The 19,202-nt window shown below is 37.0% G+C and overlaps 1 protein-coding gene across 1 annotated transcript; it reads left to right on the forward strand.

Annotated features, from left to right (window-relative positions):
* Positions 1–16,775: 16,775 nt before the first annotated feature.
* Positions 16,776–17,961, forward strand: LOC133843512 (uncharacterized). The gene is made up of 3 exons (XM_062277114.1): positions 16,776–16,937; positions 17,185–17,778; positions 17,833–17,961. Exons 2-3 carry the CDS (start codon positions 17,191–17,193, stop codon positions 17,884–17,886), a joined length of 642 nt encoding a protein of 213 aa, XP_062133098.1. The 5' UTR covers positions 16,776–16,937; positions 17,185–17,190; the 3' UTR covers positions 17,887–17,961.
* The last annotated feature ends 1,241 nt before the right edge of the window (positions 17,962–19,202 follow it).

Raw genomic sequence — 19,202 nt, forward strand, 5'->3', positions numbered from 1 at the left:
TCTGCGTTCTTACTATTAATTGAAGCTGAGCCCAACATATTTTTTTGGCAAATGCAATAGGGAAAATTAATGCTGATCCCTAGACACATGTCCTTAATATTTCTTTAAATTAATGAAAGTTGACTACTGAAATTATCGAGAAGGTTACACAATTTATTGACCTCTAGTTCTTATCTTATTAAATTGAAAACTTGTTTGAATGCATTCCATAAATGATGCTGAGAACCTTTCGGATACTTGCACATAAATAAGATTCATGTTATTCTACGGGTATTATTAGCATCTACGAGCATCCATCGAAGAGGGACCAAAAGCAGCCCAACTAATATAAACGCTCAGATATTTATGACATGATATCATCTAAGGCCACTCGCAAGTTAAAGTTCAATGAGATTCCCAGAGACTGCCAGAATGTCTGCCATACACAAAAAATGTGTGCCTATTAAAACGAGAAAAGATTCAAAATCCAAATCCAAATCCGAATCACAAACAGAATGAGAATGAGAGTCGTGGAGATGCAAGAGTTATGCCTTTGCATGAAATGAGTATATAAATATTTTATCAGTGGCCAGAAATCAGATATCTGTTTGATTCATAGAGCTAATTTATGGCTTCCTTTTGTTTCTCTTGCCCAACTAGTCAAATATACTCAGACCAACAGACACCATTCCCATCCACAGCTACAGCCTCATTATGAACACACGAAAATCAATAAAAATATATGCCACAAAATTTTGAAGACCAGAAACCAAGTCGAGAACGGAACCCAGCGCATTCCAATCGAGTCAAAACATAAACAACCAATCCCAAAATGATCCAAATGATTTTCAATCTGAGTGTTTGTTTTTGTGTCTGTGTCTGTCGGTGCAGATCTATTTCTATAAATGAGTTATTTAGAAGCAAGTATTATGGATCGATGAATGCTAAGCATAGGCAAAACGAACTCGATATCGACTATCGATGCCATCTCCTAACATCTTTATAAATCAGGAAGTCAGCTGCCAAAAAGAAAGCGAATATTCAATTAGCATTAAGAATTGCCCATCTTGGCAATCTTTCTATAATGCAGTGCAGTCGAAGTCGCATCTCATTGATTTGTAATTCTCATGCACAGCATAAATTTAACACGTGAAATCTGAAATGTGATAGCCAAACCAAGTTCAAGTCGGGAAGATGCAGCATACCCTACAAACTTTCGTTTGGCGAAGAAGAGAGTTTCAAACCTAAAACAAATATTTGATATATTTTTGTCATAAAGTAGTTGAAATAATTAGGCTGAAGACCTACACAGTTCTTGCTATCCATACTTATTTTATTGTTTTAACTATATGATAAGTGCATTAATAATCCGATAAGGAAATATTTAAAAAAAAATATTTAAAACATACTCGTTGTAACAGAGTCCAATGATAACTTTATATACAAGAATATACGACCTTAGGATATGAGGTATGATATGAGTATTCCCTTGAATATGTTGTTATGGTACTCAATTGCTGTACTGATAAAATCACTTAATCAGTCAAAAATCTAAAAAGAAATATACAAGTAGTTTTGAAGTATTTCGAAAATGCATTAGCCTTGAAAGAAGAGAGTTTGTTTAGTTGGTTATAGGGTGTCAGGTAGTCAATATTTTCATTCTATTCTTCTTACTTTTGTTGTTCTCTGTATCAGAGTCAGAGTCGAAATCGGGAGACACGCTGGAAGATCATTTGCACCTTGGTTGCTGGCAACAAATCTTTGCCTTTATTCAATCTGTGTCCATGCGTAGGTCGGACTCGCATTTGCATAAGGTTTTGCGAGTGGCATTCGGTCTGGGCCACATTTATGAATCAACGCCATGCAACGCCGTTTCATTCAATAAAACACGTTACGCTCCCCGCACATAGCGTCCCCTCATTTTGAGCAATGCTCAATGCACGACGGCGACAACGAGATGTCGTTGTTTGCTTGTTGTTGTTGCTAATTCTCAGCGGAACATAAATATTTCGACACTTTTGCATGCGCGACGAACATGTGCGAAAATGGCATAAAAATATGGCAGCTTTGGACCTGGACCTGGATCTGGACCTGAACCTGGATCTGGCCCCTCTTGGAGTTGTCGCGGATGGCCATTTAGTAGTCAGTTTCAGTTGAACGAGCGCGACTCTTGTCGCCCGTATGCTTATGCTCATAATTCATGCAACAAATAAATGGCAAAACATTTAGGGGCCGTACCCATGACCATTCAGACCTGGGCCCACGCAAACCAACCTTCCAGGCAACCAGCTAGCCAGTCAGACCGGATACAGATGAAATCTATTCTGTAAATGCGTTCGATGAACGATTCGCTGAAGAAGTTTACTTAAGATTGACTTTTAATATGCGTTATTAGTATTTTATCGCATAAAAACTATAGTTTAAATAGATGTGCAACGGTCTCTGTGGGTTTTAAGCTTAATGTTTACGCTTAAAAATCGTTAGATTATGGTATGTATAAGCTATCAAGCTCTAATGTTTTAGGATGATCAAAGATCCAAGAGTGTGGAAGGGTATTATATCTTTATGTTCTCCCCTACTGTTTGTTTTATTATTGCAAGCAAGTCAAGTTTACTGTAAATAAATAAAAAGAAATAACAAGTTTATTCTATATTTTTTAGGATTATTTTATATTTATGATATGTTAAAATTGGTTTCAATCAGAAAAACAATTATTTCATATGGCAAAAACTAGTATATCTGGTATATTTTATATTTTATAATTTTATTTATCTTGGAAAGATAGTAATCGTGGCAAGCATCATAATTAGTAACTTATATTCTCGATGTTATTGTAAACAGTTTGAACTTCGAAAATCCATTTTTTGCTCATTAAGTGGGTATCAGATCAGAGCTACCTAAAACAAATCAGTAGCATGTGTCAAGCAACAGAGAATGCCACCAAAGGCTATTGCTAACAGGCTAACAAATGTAATAACCGATTAAAACACCTCGGAACGGAAGATTATCACAGCAGGCGGTATGGCAACTGTGGCTGAGGCTGAGGCACAGCATTCGATACATCGACGTCTTCGATGTTGACTGCGACTCCGGTAGCTCTCGTTGGCGCCTCCGGGCGTTTACACCTTTGACTTGCCTTTGCTCTGCATGTGGTCTAAATGCTGCCAGTTTCAGGTTTTCCCTTTCGAATTTCGAATGCGATACGAAGCAAATCTGTTGCGGATTATTTCATAATTCACAAGCAGGTTTATAAATCTCTTTAATATTATTTTGATAGGCCGCCTAATTGATGTAAATATTATTTCTGTGGTTCTTAATGTGCTATTCGGATATGGGGAAAACATCTTAGAAGCACTCGTATATTATATGTACAAGTATTCAAAGCATTCACAACAGCAGACGGCGCCCGGAACCAATTGTTTATTGTTCAAGTTGTTGGCAGTGTTTATTTGAAAAGCAATTAGAATTATTATGAGCCATATATTTATTGCCATCCGACTGCTCAATTGTTATTCCCCGAAAATAAATATACAGCGAAGCGAAAGAGAACCAAATGAAACAATAAGCAGAAGGCTCAGCAGCCAAAAAAAAACCAAAACAGAACTCGACTCCACACTTATTATAAATCCGCTAAAATTGCAGGTGCTTGACTGAAATGACTGTTCCTCAAATTATTTACCAGTTCCCCCTGTCAGTTGAACTTCAGTTTTATCTAGAGATTGGACGATCCTGTGATCTTTGCTTCCCATAATTTAAATGTCAAGTTTGGTCTATATTCAAAATTGTTTCAGTCTCCACTTTCTGCTTCAGTCCCACGGATTGTCCGACAATTCTCTTAGGCCATTCTTGTAGCTTTTTGATTTTCGGTGTTATACTTAGTATGAAATGAAAATTGCTCTGATTTTATTTGGCGCGAACAATGTAGTGCTGTTCCCAGAGATTTCTCTTTCTTTTTATGTTCCAAACATTTTTATGGTTATCACGAATAATTTTAAATAACTAAGCCCTTAATTTTCACGAAAATATTGGAAGTTACGCTATTCTTAAATTTTTCCGCTAGATAACAAAACAAAAAAAAAAATCAAAATATGATTAAAATTTAAGTTTTAATACATTAGAAAACAACTAAAGCAAAATATTGCCGATTATTTTTAAAATATATACCATAAAACTAAACCAAAAGAATATACCATAAAAATACTAAACATATGCCAAATGGTATATTTATACCCGCTACCCATAGGGTAGAAGGGTATTATAACTTTGTGCCGGCAGGAAATGTATGTAACAGGTAGAATGAGGCATCTCCGACCCTATAAAGTATATATATTCTTGATCAGCGTCAACAGCCGAGACGATATAGCCATGTCCGTCTGTCCGTCTGTCCGTCCGTCCGTATGAACACCTAGATCTCAGAGACTATAAGAGATAGAGCTATAACAGCATTTGTTATGTTTGCACGCAGATCAAGTTTGTTTCAAATTTTTGCCACGCCCACTTCCGCCCCCGCAAATCAAAAAAATCGAATAACAAGTGTAATTTTAAAGCTAGAGCTACGAATTTTGGTATATACAATAATTACTGTAGTAGTTATGATTCCTGATTTGGTTGCGATCAGATAAAAATTGTGGAAGTTATTAAAGAAATACTTTTGTTTGGCAAAAACGCCTACTTACTAGGGGTCTGAGTTGCTTTGGCCGACAATCTGGCACATTGTGCCGTTTATAGTATATTTTGAATGGTGCAATATATCGATATACCAAACATACCATTTGGTATATTTTTAGTATTTTTAGTATTTTCGGTATATTTTGACATTGATACCGCAATATTTTGCCTTTATTAAAAATTGGTAGCGGGTATCTCACAGTCGAGCACTCTCGACTGTAACTTTCTTACTTGTTGGTATATGTGTATGGTATACTACATTCACGATAGACTATAGAGCGTTAAAAATACGAGATAATCAGCTAAAGCAACTAAGTTCCCAAGTAAGTGGGCGTTTTTGCCTACATATACAAATATATTTCGTTAATAACTTCGACAAAAAAGCACAAAGGCTATAGTTATTATTGTACCAAAACTCGGGGGTACCACAGAAATAGCTAGTGGAATATTACAGCGGTGCCACAGAAACCCAAAAATTTTTAAGGTCTTTATCATTCTCATGGCTGTCACCTTGTCATATTACATTTTCCTAACTTTTTATTAAAAATTATTCTCGAAACACATGAAAGTTACACAACAACTCTAAGACCCATTTACGAATTTCTGGCAACTCTTTGTGATTGGGAGTAGTCAAGGGCAATCACTTCATACAAGTATAAATTTCAACAAATGATTTTACATAGTGCTCAATAGTTATACGATTTCTGTAGTTAAACTTGTTGTACCTCAAAACAAATTTAAAAACAAAAATAAATTAGTTTCATACTTTTTTTTTTATACCAGTGGGATCCCTGAATAAAAAATCGTTTCTATATATGTCAAGAAAAACCTAATGATTTGAAATAATTTTTAAGCAGTACTCGTAATCGTACGTATGATACAACATTTAGCAATTAATTTATAGTATAATCTCCTAGTTATTACATTAAATGATTAACATTTTAATGACGATTCTTTAGTCTTATAATTCGGTTTATTAATGATCGGACAAGATCTGATTGTTGAAGTTGACAAATTATCTGATAATTGATAAAATCAGTAGTTAAGCATTACCACAAGATATGAAAGCAAGATAATAATGATGATTTATTTTGTTTTGTAATTTTCAATTTGAAAATGAAATAATGCTGCTGAGCTGAGTATGAATTTATTGTAGCTTTGAGCTTTTCTAACTAACATATCTAATAAAGAGTTCGTGCTCTTAGCAATTTGCAAATGCAATTTCGATCAACCTATCAGATTGGGTCCCACACAACGGCTCTAACAACTGAGGAACGATTTCGTAGTACTTACAACTTGGTTATTACTGATATTCGCGGGCGCTTTAATGGGTACAATTGTAATTTTCATGTAACTGCTCTGTGACTGGGAAGAGGAAAGTGGAGAATGGAGAATGGCGAACGGAGTGTAAAGTGCAGAATATGGAGGAACGAATGGGAAAAGTTTGAGAAGCAGAGGGGGGAACATGAACACGAATTGTGCGCCAGGCCACGATGATAATGACAAATCAAACGATGACACACAAAACGGTCGAGCTGGAAAATTGTCGAGGGGATGGGGAACGGATGATTGGCCATTTGGCTGTAAGTCTGGTTGGACGGAATAAAACGGATGGAAGACACGACGATCATGGAGATCATGACGATATAATTCAACAGACACGCTCACGATGGAGAGGGATGCGGGAAGGGTGTATTGCAATGTGCCCCCAAACCCAAAAGGAAGTGCAACATTTGTTTTGAATTACAGACATGCCAAAACATAACAGAATACTTTTTGTATATTTGGAGTTAAGCTCGATGTCGAGGGTGCCAGTTGTTTGCCAAATAATTATTTGCTTATAAGCCATACATGTCCACGGAATTTAGCCAGCATTCGTGGAAAGGACCATTGAGCTGATCCAACTGTGGCAGGAAGAACATGTGCCGCAACTGCAACAAACTGCAGGTTGAACAGAGGACCCTGGGAACCATATTCATATCGTGCATCATCTACAGTCGAACATTCCATTTTGCGACAGTTTCCACTGTTGCCCCAAGGACCGGGATCGGGAATGGGACCGACTACCGACGACCGTCGGGGCCGGGGTCGGGGTTGGGGTTTGGGAATGGAAGTGATCGTGGCGAGGTCTGCTGCCTCACGCTTAACGATATTCAAAATTCATTACAATTGATATTGTTTCGAATGCATAAATACAAACAAATGGGCATGCCGAAGACCGTAGTTGACCACTCAGCTCACCTCAGCTCAATTCAGAGCAGCTCAGTCCACATCTCCAAGCTGCAGCTTTGGCTTCGACTCCTGCTTGGTATCAGCAAGCAAGCATCAGCGAACTATACAAGAAATAACAATCTTACTAATTGGGCGATTTTAGCATAAACAAATGTATTTTAGCTCTAACTAAAGCCCAGCACAACAACAATCGCAGCAGCAACAAAAGCCAATCGATTTGTACTCATCCTTGAATATTTTGCATACGAGGCTCAGGCTGAAACCGAAGTTCAAGTTGAACCTAAAGCTGAAGCAAAGTCTCAGACTCCTCTGTGCTCAAACGTAACGATTATAGGAACGACAATGGGAAACATAAACGCGACTACAGCAAAAAAGTAAATAAATGCAAGAAAATATTGGTTAGCTGTCTTAACATATATTAGAAGCGTTTGAGTAAGTTACCATTTTTTGAAATAGTTGTGGAATCGCAAAAAAGGATATTTCTTTTCTAAATTGTTGTAATTATTTATTTTATTTAACACTTTAATTGTGCAGTTTGTTTATGATAAAACGTTGTCAGCAAAAGCCATAAGAAATTAAATATTTGGATATTGAATTATTCTAAGTTTGTCCATAAAAGACAGTCAAAAAAAGGTAAATATAAAATGTTAACTGCATAATACAAAGTTAAATATACCTAATCTGGAGTCAATTATTTCTCATTAGTAGAGAGTATCGTTGAAATGGAACCATTCATAGTGCGGCAATCAGTTATTACAACAGCTTCAGGGAGTCATGATGAACTCTTGATTTTCTCTTATAAATATTTATATAGGCAATGTAAATGTATCCATTGCCGGTAGACGCGGTAGCGCCACAACTTGTGGGGCCACGTAAATTACAAATTCTGAAAGAGAAACGAAGGCAAAAGTACCATACAAAAAAGAGCTCGATCTCCTCATTTGGTAAGCCACCAACTAGGCGCTCCACTGCAGCGTGAGTCGCCATGCCACAAGCACAAACAAGCCACTCGCTATGGTGGGGAGAGGCGTAGGTAGAGGTAGAGGTAGACGCAGAGGCAGAGGATGGGGCATGAGTCGGAGCGCTGCGGGTCAAAACGGTGGCAGGTGGGAGCGGCAGCTTATGACGGCTTCAAACGGCAGCCGAACGCTTTTCGTGTCGCATAAATTGCAAAACGCTTTAATAATTCACCTCTCATCGCCGATATGGTCAAACGTCGGCTCCATTGGTGGCACCACAACACATTGGAGTAATGTGGCATTGGCAACAGAGTCATACAAATCACAGTTATGATTATTGCTACGATTAAAAACTGTCGCCCGCTTCGAAGTCGCGACATTGTCTGCCTGCTTGCCAGCTGAACTGATGTTGCTGCTGCTTATGTTGCACCGCTGCTGGTGGTCACTACGAGTGCAGCACTCAATCTGTGGCAAGTCTGTGCGGCCCCTGGCAATGAGTCTATTCGGACATTCATGTCGCCGCTGTCAAAGTTGCCATAAATATCATCTTTTTCGCAAATCTCCAGCTGAGACCTGAGCACTTGCTGCAGTTGCAGCCACTGTTGCAGCTACAGCAACTTCGACAACAAGCTTTACCAACTGCGTCTGCGTCTGTGCCCCAGCGGTGATTAATTAAACCGAAGCGATCTATGCGGCTCCGTAGCAGCTCATGATTTATAATGACGAATTTATTTAGGCTTTGCTGCCTCCTTGCGAATGGCGACTTCTGACTCTGACTCTGACTCCAAATGGTTCGATTTCAATTATTGCCATAGTCGTCGGCGTCTTTTAATGCACTTTTTCAGTCTCAATTCAGTTCAATTCAATTCAATCAAAGTTGACAACAGGAGCGTCCGATACAATTCAAGTGCATCGATTGAAACTGCAGTTAATCAAATTGTTTAATTCAAATTCAAAATTAAAGTATTAGCATAGGATTTTGATCTAAAAAGTACGAAAGTTACAGTCGAGTGTGCTCATTTAGATACCCGCTACCCATTTTAGTAAAGGCAAAATATTGCGGTAATACATATACCGAAAATACTAAAATATACAAAATGGTATGTTTGGTATATCGATAGAGTGCACCATTCAACGTACACCATACACGGCACAATGGACCAGATTGTCGGCCAAAGCAACTAAGAGCCCTATTAAGTAGGTGTTTTTGCCCATTCAAAAGTATTTCTTTAATAACTTCCACAATTTTTATCTGATCGCAACCAAATTTTCAGGAATCATAACTACTATAGTTATTATTGTATATACCAAAATTCGTAGCTCTAGCTTTAAAATTACGCTTGTTATTCGATATTTTTAAATTGCGGGGGCGGAAGTGGGCGTGGCACAAATTTATAGCTCTATTTCTTATAGTCTCTAGATCCAGTGTTTCATACGGACAGACGGACATGGCTAGATCGGCTCGGCTGTTGACGCTGATCAAGAATATATATACTTTATAGGGTCGGAGATGCCTCCTTCTACCTGTTACATACATTTCCTGCCGGCACAAAGTTATAATACCCTTCTACCCTATTGGTAGCGGGTATAAAAATATTCTGTATCGTAATACATACTAATACAATAATACCGTTGCCTTATCCTTAAATTCCGTTTTAGAACCAAAACTCACTTAACAACAGTTTAGTTTTACACTATTTCCTACATAATAGTCACTTTGCGTCTGCTTTTTAAATGCAATGAAAACACAGAATATATCTCTTGGTTAATTTTCATGTGCTAATGGGGTGGCTAAGCGCGGCTTAGATATATTTTAACATTTGGTAAATAAAATTATTCTATAATGTTTGACAGTACAGATTTGCTAATAGGTTTTAAAAAATGTACTTGAGTAATTCTCTGACGGATGTCACGTGCGACCATCTTTACAATGAAAAAACATAAACTGAAACAATTTTAAAAATAAGAAAATGTTATTCTTATAGCTCTATATTTAATTAGAGCTAAGAATGGTTTACTTTTATTTTCTGATAATTGCAATAAAAATGAATCGGAAAATAAAGCCGTTGACGTTAGTGAAAAGTTTTTCGTATAAAATCACAAGACTCTGCTAATTAAGCTACACTTTTTGTGTCGCATTATTGTAGTCGCTACCAATAGGAAGATGAAGGGTATTATTAAATACATATATTATGAAGGGTATTATTAAATACATATGTCAACGTGCCTGCAGAAATGTGTGTAACAGACAGAAGAAGATAATAATAAATGGAATCATTTATGATTCCTGAAAATGTGTAGCGATCAGTTCAAAATTGTGGACTTTATTTACTTACTACAGGTTTTAGTTTTTTTGGTTGACAATCTGGTATATTTTGTTATCTATGGTATATTTTGAGTGTATCACTAAATCAATATACCAAATATAGCTATCGGTAAATTTTGTATTTTTCTGGTAGATTAATTTAGTAATCTCATAGCCGAGCACACTCGAATGTACTTACTTGTTTCTACCAATGATCCGAAGGATCGTAGTCAGCTACAAAATTACATACACATTAAAAATAATTTCAATTTTCATTAAATTTTGCTTTAAGTTATTGTCGTTATTCGCAACAAAGACTCTAAGTGAAAGTAGTTAGTAAACTTAAACTAAAAACCTCCTCTAAATCAAATAAAAAACTTTTGACTACACAAAATAGAATATACATGCACATGTATATATCGAATATACATATTTACATTTACAAAAATAAAATAAAATAAGTACATGAGTATTAGCAAAGCCTGCCAAATGGGTGAAAATGTCCATATTTTTTATTTTATATTAGAATGCAGGAAATTACCTAAGTAACAAATAGAGACAAGTAAAGCTAGTGACCGATTGAAGATGTGAGTGAGCTTTAGGAAGGAGTGGAGAAGAAGGTGCTATGTCATATTGAGTGAGCACGAACAAAGCGGAGCAAATAAAATTAGTTAGCAACAAAATTACAAAAAGAAAGAAAACAAATTGCACAGTCCCCCATAGGCAATTGGACTACAGCTAAATTTGAACAGGCATCTTACATAAGGAACATTATACGAGTGTACTCACACATACACATGCACATATACATATTAAACTCCATTTTAATGCGATCATGTTGCCTGGCGTAGCATGGGAGAGGGGAAGTAGAGGAAGTAGGTGCTCTGGGGGGTATGCAACCCGCTGAGCAGGCGTTCAAAGGCCCCGAAAAGAGTTAATTTGCATAATTACGTTTGCAACGTTGACGGAGAGTCAGCCAGAGGTACAGAGGTGAGTGGGTGTGGGGGAGGAGGGAATTGAAGTGGGACCTCCACAAGGTACCAAATGAAACTTGAAATAAACAAAAAAAGAAAAAAATGAAGCCGCTTTATCATTTTTAGCTTGCGGCGCTGCTTGCCCAAAGTGTGGAAAATAAATGTATGGAAATTTGCATACGAACTTCGAATGGGAATGGAAGAAAAACCCCTGCCCTCATCCCCCTCCTCTTGTCCATTCGAATGGCGGATGGTAGTCCGTTATGCCTCGCCATGACTGGTCAGGGCCACTTAGAGTTCGGCAACGCCCCCTCGCTTGTGTTACGAGCAGGCCAGCAGACCGACGGATAAAAAGTCAGACGGACAGAGTTTCAGCATTGACGTCATTAAATTTATTTATTTATTATTGTTATTATTCGCAAAGACACGATTGTGGGTGGGGAGAGCGAAGAGGGTGGGACACATCCGTTTATTGTTGCTGGTGTTGGATTATTGCGGTCTTTGTTGATTTAATTAATTAAATCGCAGTTGTTTTTTTAATTGATTGACAGATTAAAAACAAAACCAATTAACAATTTTAATACAAAATGACAACCGCATAATATGCTGTAATAAAAGCGGCATGCAACAGACACAGAAGGTGGGGTGAGAGAGGTACGAGTGGCAAGTGACCACATAAATGTGCCGTATATGAGATGAACACACTCATTCACACTTGCAATGGTATGTCATAATCCGTAATACGCATTAAAAGCGATTTTAATTAATGAAATTGCTCAAGGGAGCGCCAAATGGTGGTCAGCATATGGCGGCTTTAATTATTTTACTAAAATTAAATAATGTACCTTACAAATCATATCATATTAACCTGTTCATTACAGTTTTTAATAAAAGCCAGAACTGTAGAAAAACATACTCAATTATCTTAAAGAATCAACTACTGAGCATGGCCTGTTTTTGTTTAGATTTATGTTGTACATAGAAATTATACCAATCTGAAACTGAAAATTGTATATTTTCTTTTTTCTTTATCTATATTCTGCAATCTTTAAACAAAGTTAAGCATTCGCAAATCTTAAAATAAGATATGTATATTGATTAAGATTCTAAAAACAAGAAGAAAAACTGAATGCGCCAAATAAATAATTAGTAAAATAATAAATATAAATAGTAAATTTTAAATTTATTAAAATCAAGATGTGTTTCCTAACTATAAGATTGTTATGTTGTTGACTCACTTTTTAGACCAACATTCTTAGTGGCATATTTGAAATTCTACCCTGAAAGTAAACCAACTCATTTGAAGCTAAGCTTAACGAAGTGGAAACAAATGCCAAATCAAGGCATAATCCTCTAACCTGGTTTCAAATCAGTTCATCTAAAAGTATGATTCATTGGGAATTCCCCAGTATACATCCAGCACAAACTACAAATATTCATACAAAATTGTGATATCATTAAAACTTTTAAAGCAGTAATCATTTGTCAAATTGTCATCGATTTGCAATAAGCGAATTTGAAATTCGCACAGCAAATTGCCAATAAATATTCGAGTGAAATGACTATCGGTTAATTAAAATCGATAAATTTGTTGAAATGACATGGGAATCAGCATTATTGCAGAAGAAGAGTTTAAAATTCATATAGATTTTAACATACAAATAACTACTTTCAATTAATAGAAACAAAAGCGAATAGAGGCGAATCGAAATTGGCAAACTGCGACAAAAGAGTTATGCATAACAGATGTTTGAAGCAATTTGAATAAACAAATTCCCACGAATAACTTGACTCAGCCAGTCAGTCATTCAGTCAGACAGTTAAACAGTCGAGTCTGTAGAGTCAGGTTGTATTCACACAAAAACGCAAGTATAATCAGAGCTCATTTAGAATTCATAATTTCTAGTTAGAGATTGTGTGATGTGATTTAGAAACAGAAAAGCCGAAATTGAGTCATGAACCAGTTCCAGAAGAGAACCGAACAAGTTCCATGAGATTTTGTGGTCTGAGATGTGGTTCTCGTTTCGGCACCGAGCGTGCCAATAACTCAGATGCCCTCTGATATCCATGAGAATGGATATATTTAGTGTTCTTAGTCTGGCCATTTCATATGCAAAGCAGTGCCAACTGACCAGCAGCAGCCGGCGCAGCATCAGCAGTCGCATCCAACATCGAAGATGTCAATAAATCTGCCGATTTGGCCTTGTTTTGCATTTCCGCTAACAGAAACCAAAAGCCAGTTGTAGACTCGCACGCAAACTGTGCCGACGAAGAATGAGATGGGGGAAGAGTACGAGGAAGAGCGACAAAGCTGGCTTAAACTGGTCAACCTGGCCAACAGGAGATACAGTAGCCCCACGTCAAAACGAGGTGATTTAGAATTGTCGAATTTTATTTAAATTGGATGCAAGCATGCGAAATTTATTGTAGAAAATCAATAAATAAGAAAATCACAAGCGATGCGAAGCGATGCCAAACAAACTCGACTGCTCGGATGGAGTTTCGAAATTCGAACCTCGCAATCTGAGAAACGCAGCTTACGTGTATGCGTACTTATAATGATCACTGTGTGTGCCTTTCGCTGGTTCTCTTTCTTCTTGCATTCACGATTTGCATGCGAGCTCAGGACATCGATAGCACCTACAAACATACGTATACTACAGAGCTGTAGGGATACTACCTCCCTACCTGAGCACGAACTTGCTTTTGATAATTTTCTGTCTCTTCATTATTTTATTTCTTCTCTTTAGAGTTTATTTTATTTGGATGTCGATTTTATTTTATTGAAAACTTTTCAGTTCATTAAAATTTTTTTTCGGCTAATAAATATTTCGTTGGTATTCAAACAGTTTTACTACTTGTCTGCTTTGGGCAGAACAACTAAGAGAGTCAATATGTAACGCACTTATGAAATGAGACATTGATTTAAATTCAAAATAACAAATAAAATCAATTATTATGTTTTAGTTCATTTTAAATGAAATGTGCATTTAAAATAATCTGTTAATATTGACAATACTTTTTTAAATATTTTTTAAGGAGCATGGGGAATTCGGTTCTTATTTGTATTTTGTGCTTTTGGGCCAAGAACACTCGACATACTCAAAATCGATGGTTGCGATAAGAGAATCAAGCCTGCGTTGCTCCTTGAAGCTCTTGGTTCGTGTCTTGTATCTGATTGTTGTTGACATTTAAGAGACGCTCTTTAATTAAATTGAATTAGAATTTAAAAAAAAAACCTCGTAAACAGCTTACTAATGCAAAGAAATATACCAATTGCAATACAAAGTTTGTGAATTTTTGGAAAAATTTGCATAAACATATAATTATACCTCGGACTTTTTTTTTGCAAATCATTATACGAAGTATAATAAGTAAATTTATCTGTAGCATTGAGTAGATTTGATAAGCAGATCAAATGTGTTTCTCAAATGATATTATTTTATTTTTTCCCTACGTTTTATTTGTATCCCTAATTATTTATTTGCTCCAAATATTGTATTCTTTATAAAGGCATTACGGTTTTATCAAATTAGGGACAGAATGAGCATTCGCCAGCTACGGACTGCGCACAGTTGGAGATCTAGATAGATTTCGTTTACGAGTTCTAAACAGAGCCTTCTAACATAAGTATTCGTGGAGAATTGTCGCGCAGGTTCGTTGCGTTTATAATTAATGTGCACACCTAGAAAGGTGTTAAATGACAAACAAACCATGAAATTCTGATACCGCTATAACAATGGCATAGAAATAAGTATGTATATATGTAGAATATGCCGAAGTAAACATGACAACAAACAGCAGGCTGAAAGCAAATGACAGAACCCTGTAAATGATATACGATATAAGAATGCGATACGTGAATTTTCGGACAGCGAGTTCAATGTGTTCACCCACGAGCGAAAGAGGGGGAAAACAGGTGCATGATGTCGAGGGATCGCACTGGGGATCACAATGTGCTTATCGAGTTGTCATTGTCCTGGCCAAGACAACCCTTGCAGAGCGGCACCAATTAATACCAAAACGATAAAGTCGAATGGCAGCATAAGAAATGCGCAACATGCACTTAATTAATATAAGCCTGTGGCACATTCACCACAACTTCAAGCTGCCCTCGCTCGATGTCCTTTCCCTGCGCATGCTCAAGTGTAATGCCGACTTCCGCTTGAACGCACTTGAGGCTGCGGGCCACAAGGATCACAAGCTGGTTCTGGTTGCCAGCCAAACAGCCAAAGAAAAGATACTTATCATGAGTATTTGCAATTCTCGCGCTTGTTTCGCTTGGCAGGAACGCGCTTAAGGACGGTGTCCTGCTACTGCTACCAGCATTTAAGCCCCGATTAAGCTGACCATCTGATTTATGGGTGACAGTGCCTGCTAGATGGAACATCGCTTAGGCAGGTGGTAAATTGTCAAGTGGGTAACATTTGGAGATCGTCAGGACAGCCCACGCCACCAACGCCCAAAACAAAAGATAAATCGCAACCATTGCACTGAGCAGCATCATCGGCGTCATCATTTAGAGACATTTTTACATTGCGTCGCCTACTCAGACTATCGCCATCAGTGGGTTCATAAATCAAGCGCCTAATTAATGGCAATGCTTCGCCTGATAAAGCGCCAGAATTAGAACTCACCCATGTTTATCAATTATATTTTCTCGTACTTCATTTGCGGGTCTTTCATTTGCCGCCTGCTTGGCAAACCAGCGCTGTTCTCCAGTACAGTTTCCAGCTAATCTGCATGAGTTATTCCCGCAAATATTTCCATATCTGCATTGCTTCATTGCTCCAATGCTCCATTGCCTCATTGCATTTTCAACAAGTTTCTTCCCGGCTCAGTCTATGCCCAGTCCGAAATTCCACACTTGTTGCCTCGATTAAAGCTTCCCCAAGCAGCCCAAGAATGAGATTGCATGACAAATGCGAATGTAAATGCATTTCTTGCTTCAACTAATGAATTCAAGAGAGTAATATATTTTTCTGATTTACCAAACTCAAAGCATTTAACTAAAATAAGTAGAACATGGTTGTTGCATTAGATAAGATAATTATTCTAGACGTTGGACTATTTAAAGTAAAGATTAATATTTTTGTTTATTTGGTCTAATGATGTTCATTCAGTTTCCGGTATGTTTTTAACTACAGATTACAAAAAAAAAAAAAAACAAACACAAGAAAGCTACAGTCAAGTGTACTCAATCCATTTTCGATCAGAAGGAATGGGAAGGAAATAAATGAATGAAATTTGAATATGTTGTGCAACATTTTCAAAAGTACAAATAAAATTTTGTCATATAAAAAAAAAACAAAAAGGCGGCAGTATGGTCGCCGCACTGAGACGTGCTTCGATGAAAGGCCGCGGCACGCAGCACAAGTGATATAAATTTGAACCTACCCGGCGGCAACAAAAATATCGGTATATCTAGAGAACGTCGTACGGATTTTTGAAAATATATTGATTTTTGTGATTTTGGTGGTGTTACCTCTTAAGACGGTTAGATTTTGCAATATTATTCCATAATTTAGTTTATTGCGTCAGCATCTTAGCTTTCAATATTGGGCTTTCCGTTAATACTTCATTTTTAGTCAGAGAATCCTACAATCATTATAATCCGTAATATTCGTTTCAAGTAATCAAGCAGGCGACTATTGTTCATGTTTTGGGTAAGATCTAGACATAGTACATGGAATAGTTTAGTATACTTCTGAAATTTGTGCTGAAAGTATCTAATTTTAAATATTTTTTTTATCATAATCACAACATTTTTTTTTTAAATTTTAATTGTGAAATATTTTTGTACTACGGGAGGAAAAGACTGTAAGTAGAAGCCAGTTGTTATTATTTTGAAATCTATTGCTGGTAACCAATTTTGTGGCTTTATTTTTCGTTAGTCTTTTTTGATAGAGTTAGGATAAAATTTAATTTTTGAGCTTTTATCTTTTTCTTAAAACATATCTAAAAACATTTTATTAACAGCGTACGCTGATTCCACGACTGAGTTAACGTTCTACATGAAAATATCTGCAATATACTTCTAACTGAATCCACACTTTTCTTCCCTCAGAAAACAATGGCTGATTTGCAAAGAGTCTCACCCAGCACAAACAAAGCCTTTGAAACTTTTATTAACGCCTATGCATCACAATATGGCAACGATACGCTTTCTCTGATCCAAGGTGGAAAATTGTGGAATCGATTGTCCGAAACTCAAAAAAATAAATATCGACGTATGAGCAGGATGCAACTTTTTAACATGGACGGGGGCGACTGTATGAGCTGCCCTCAGAAGCGTAGGCGAAAGCCGAGGTGCGCTCCAAAACCACGATGTGCTCCAAAACCACGATGTGCTCCAAAAATGAAATGCGCTCGAAAGCCGAGATGTGCTCCAAAGCCGAGATGTGCTCCAAAGCCGCGATGTGCTCCAAAGCCGCGATGTGCTCCAAAGCCGCGATGTGCTCCAAAGCCGCGATGTGCTCCAAAGCCGCGATGTGCTCCAAAATGCCAAAAATCAGGTCCTATTACCAACAACGGCTATCTAAATTTTCTTCGTGTCTATAGACGTAAGCACTGTGGTTTGAATCCAAATGATTTAGTAACCAAAGGAGCTAGGGCTTGGGTCAGACTCCCAGAGTGTAAAAAGGATCGTTATCGTAGACAAGTAAACTAAAATTTAATATTCTAATACTCTTAAAATTATCACTTTTCCCCTAAGGCTTGCAAGGTAACATGCAATCCACGCCATCAGCGACGCAAAGAGTGTCGATAAATTATTCATTTTTATGAAATGGTCAAAATTTAATGCAATTTCTAATCTAAATATATTTGTTCATAAATCGGTTAACACAGTTTTTGTTTTTTCGGTATATTTTTTCATTTAAAGGTGAAATCGAAGCCACCGGCTAGTGTGCTACCCATTTGTAATAAAGAATGCATTCATTTGACAAAAACATAATATAATTTATATTATAAATCTAGCTTTTAACATAGATACGATTATACGGTTACACTAGTGCCCTGCATCACCAAAAACTCTCCATATATTTTAATATATTTTAAATGTCACGTTTCTCCATAGAATAGAATAGGATTTAAAATTTGCTACTTTCAGCTTCGATTTCAAAAGTATACTGAACTATGATGTACTTGGTCAACATGCTAACCACACAATAGTTGCCATCTCAATTACTTGCATCAAAAATTACAAAGTCCTGCTCTAATCGAATTTTAAACATTCATTTTTCATATAGGCATCCAAGTATGCTTTATACTTATTTAAAGAAAATATGTAAATCAGCAATAAGTTTTATATTTTTTTAATTTTGTATCTGACTGCAGCCAGGATCACTGTAGTGATTGAATGTAGTTCTAATTGTATGCATAAAATTAGAGTACGCTGGCATCAAATTACGCTGATCAGAAGGTAACAACAAATGCCGTACGCAGGGTAATAATACCCTTATACTCTGCCTAAGTATGTGGAATCATTCAATTCATCATCAGCCCTTGTCATTGTCACATTCGTACGTGCTTTTATTCATATTAACTGGTGAAAAGGCAAAAATAGACTTTCTTAGAGTAAACTACGAATATATCTACTTAGATATTCTTAGTGGAGCAAGTTCCTTATCGAAGACGAGATCGGAACACTTGTCAGAAACTATACCGCCTTTGACCATTTGGGCCATTAAAGTGGTCGTTCCACCGCGAATACCCAAATATCTGAATATCTGATTAACCAAATTGCTGTATACCCGGTACACACAGAGCTGCTTGACGTGCAAGACGTGATGTGAGCAAAGGCGTTGCCATAATTTGTCAACACCCCAATATTTTACGAGCAGTCATTGCGATATAATTGGGCCTCTACGTACGATCGTATGAGTGTATACAAGTAGTACTCAAGCTTTTTGTTTTGCGATTCATTTAGCATTTCGAATTATTGCGCATCATAATGGCCGCCGTATGTCTGGTGCGATTTACGGTTAAAGTCGAGGGAGCCACCAATTCAACACCTCTCCCTGCACCTCCCGGGTGGGGAATGATCAGGCTTATGTTTTATGTATCAAAGCGAGCGGCTGCCAA

The sequence above is a fragment of the Drosophila sulfurigaster genome, chromosome 2L (assembly GCF_023558435.1).
Source record: "Drosophila sulfurigaster albostrigata strain 15112-1811.04 chromosome 2L, ASM2355843v2, whole genome shotgun sequence".
Taxonomy (NCBI): Eukaryota; Metazoa; Arthropoda; class Insecta; order Diptera; family Drosophilidae; genus Drosophila; species Drosophila sulfurigaster.

Excerpts from the sequence above, each read along its gene's own strand:
- LOC133843512 (XM_062277114.1), top strand. The coding sequence starts at position 17,191 with ATGGCTGATTTGCAAAGAGTCTCACCCAGCACAAACAAAGCCTTTGAA. Across the intron at positions 17,779-17,832 it reads AGGATCGTTATCGTAGACAA|GCTTGCAAGGTAACATGCAA; the intron begins GTAAACTAAAAT and ends TTTTCCCCTAAG.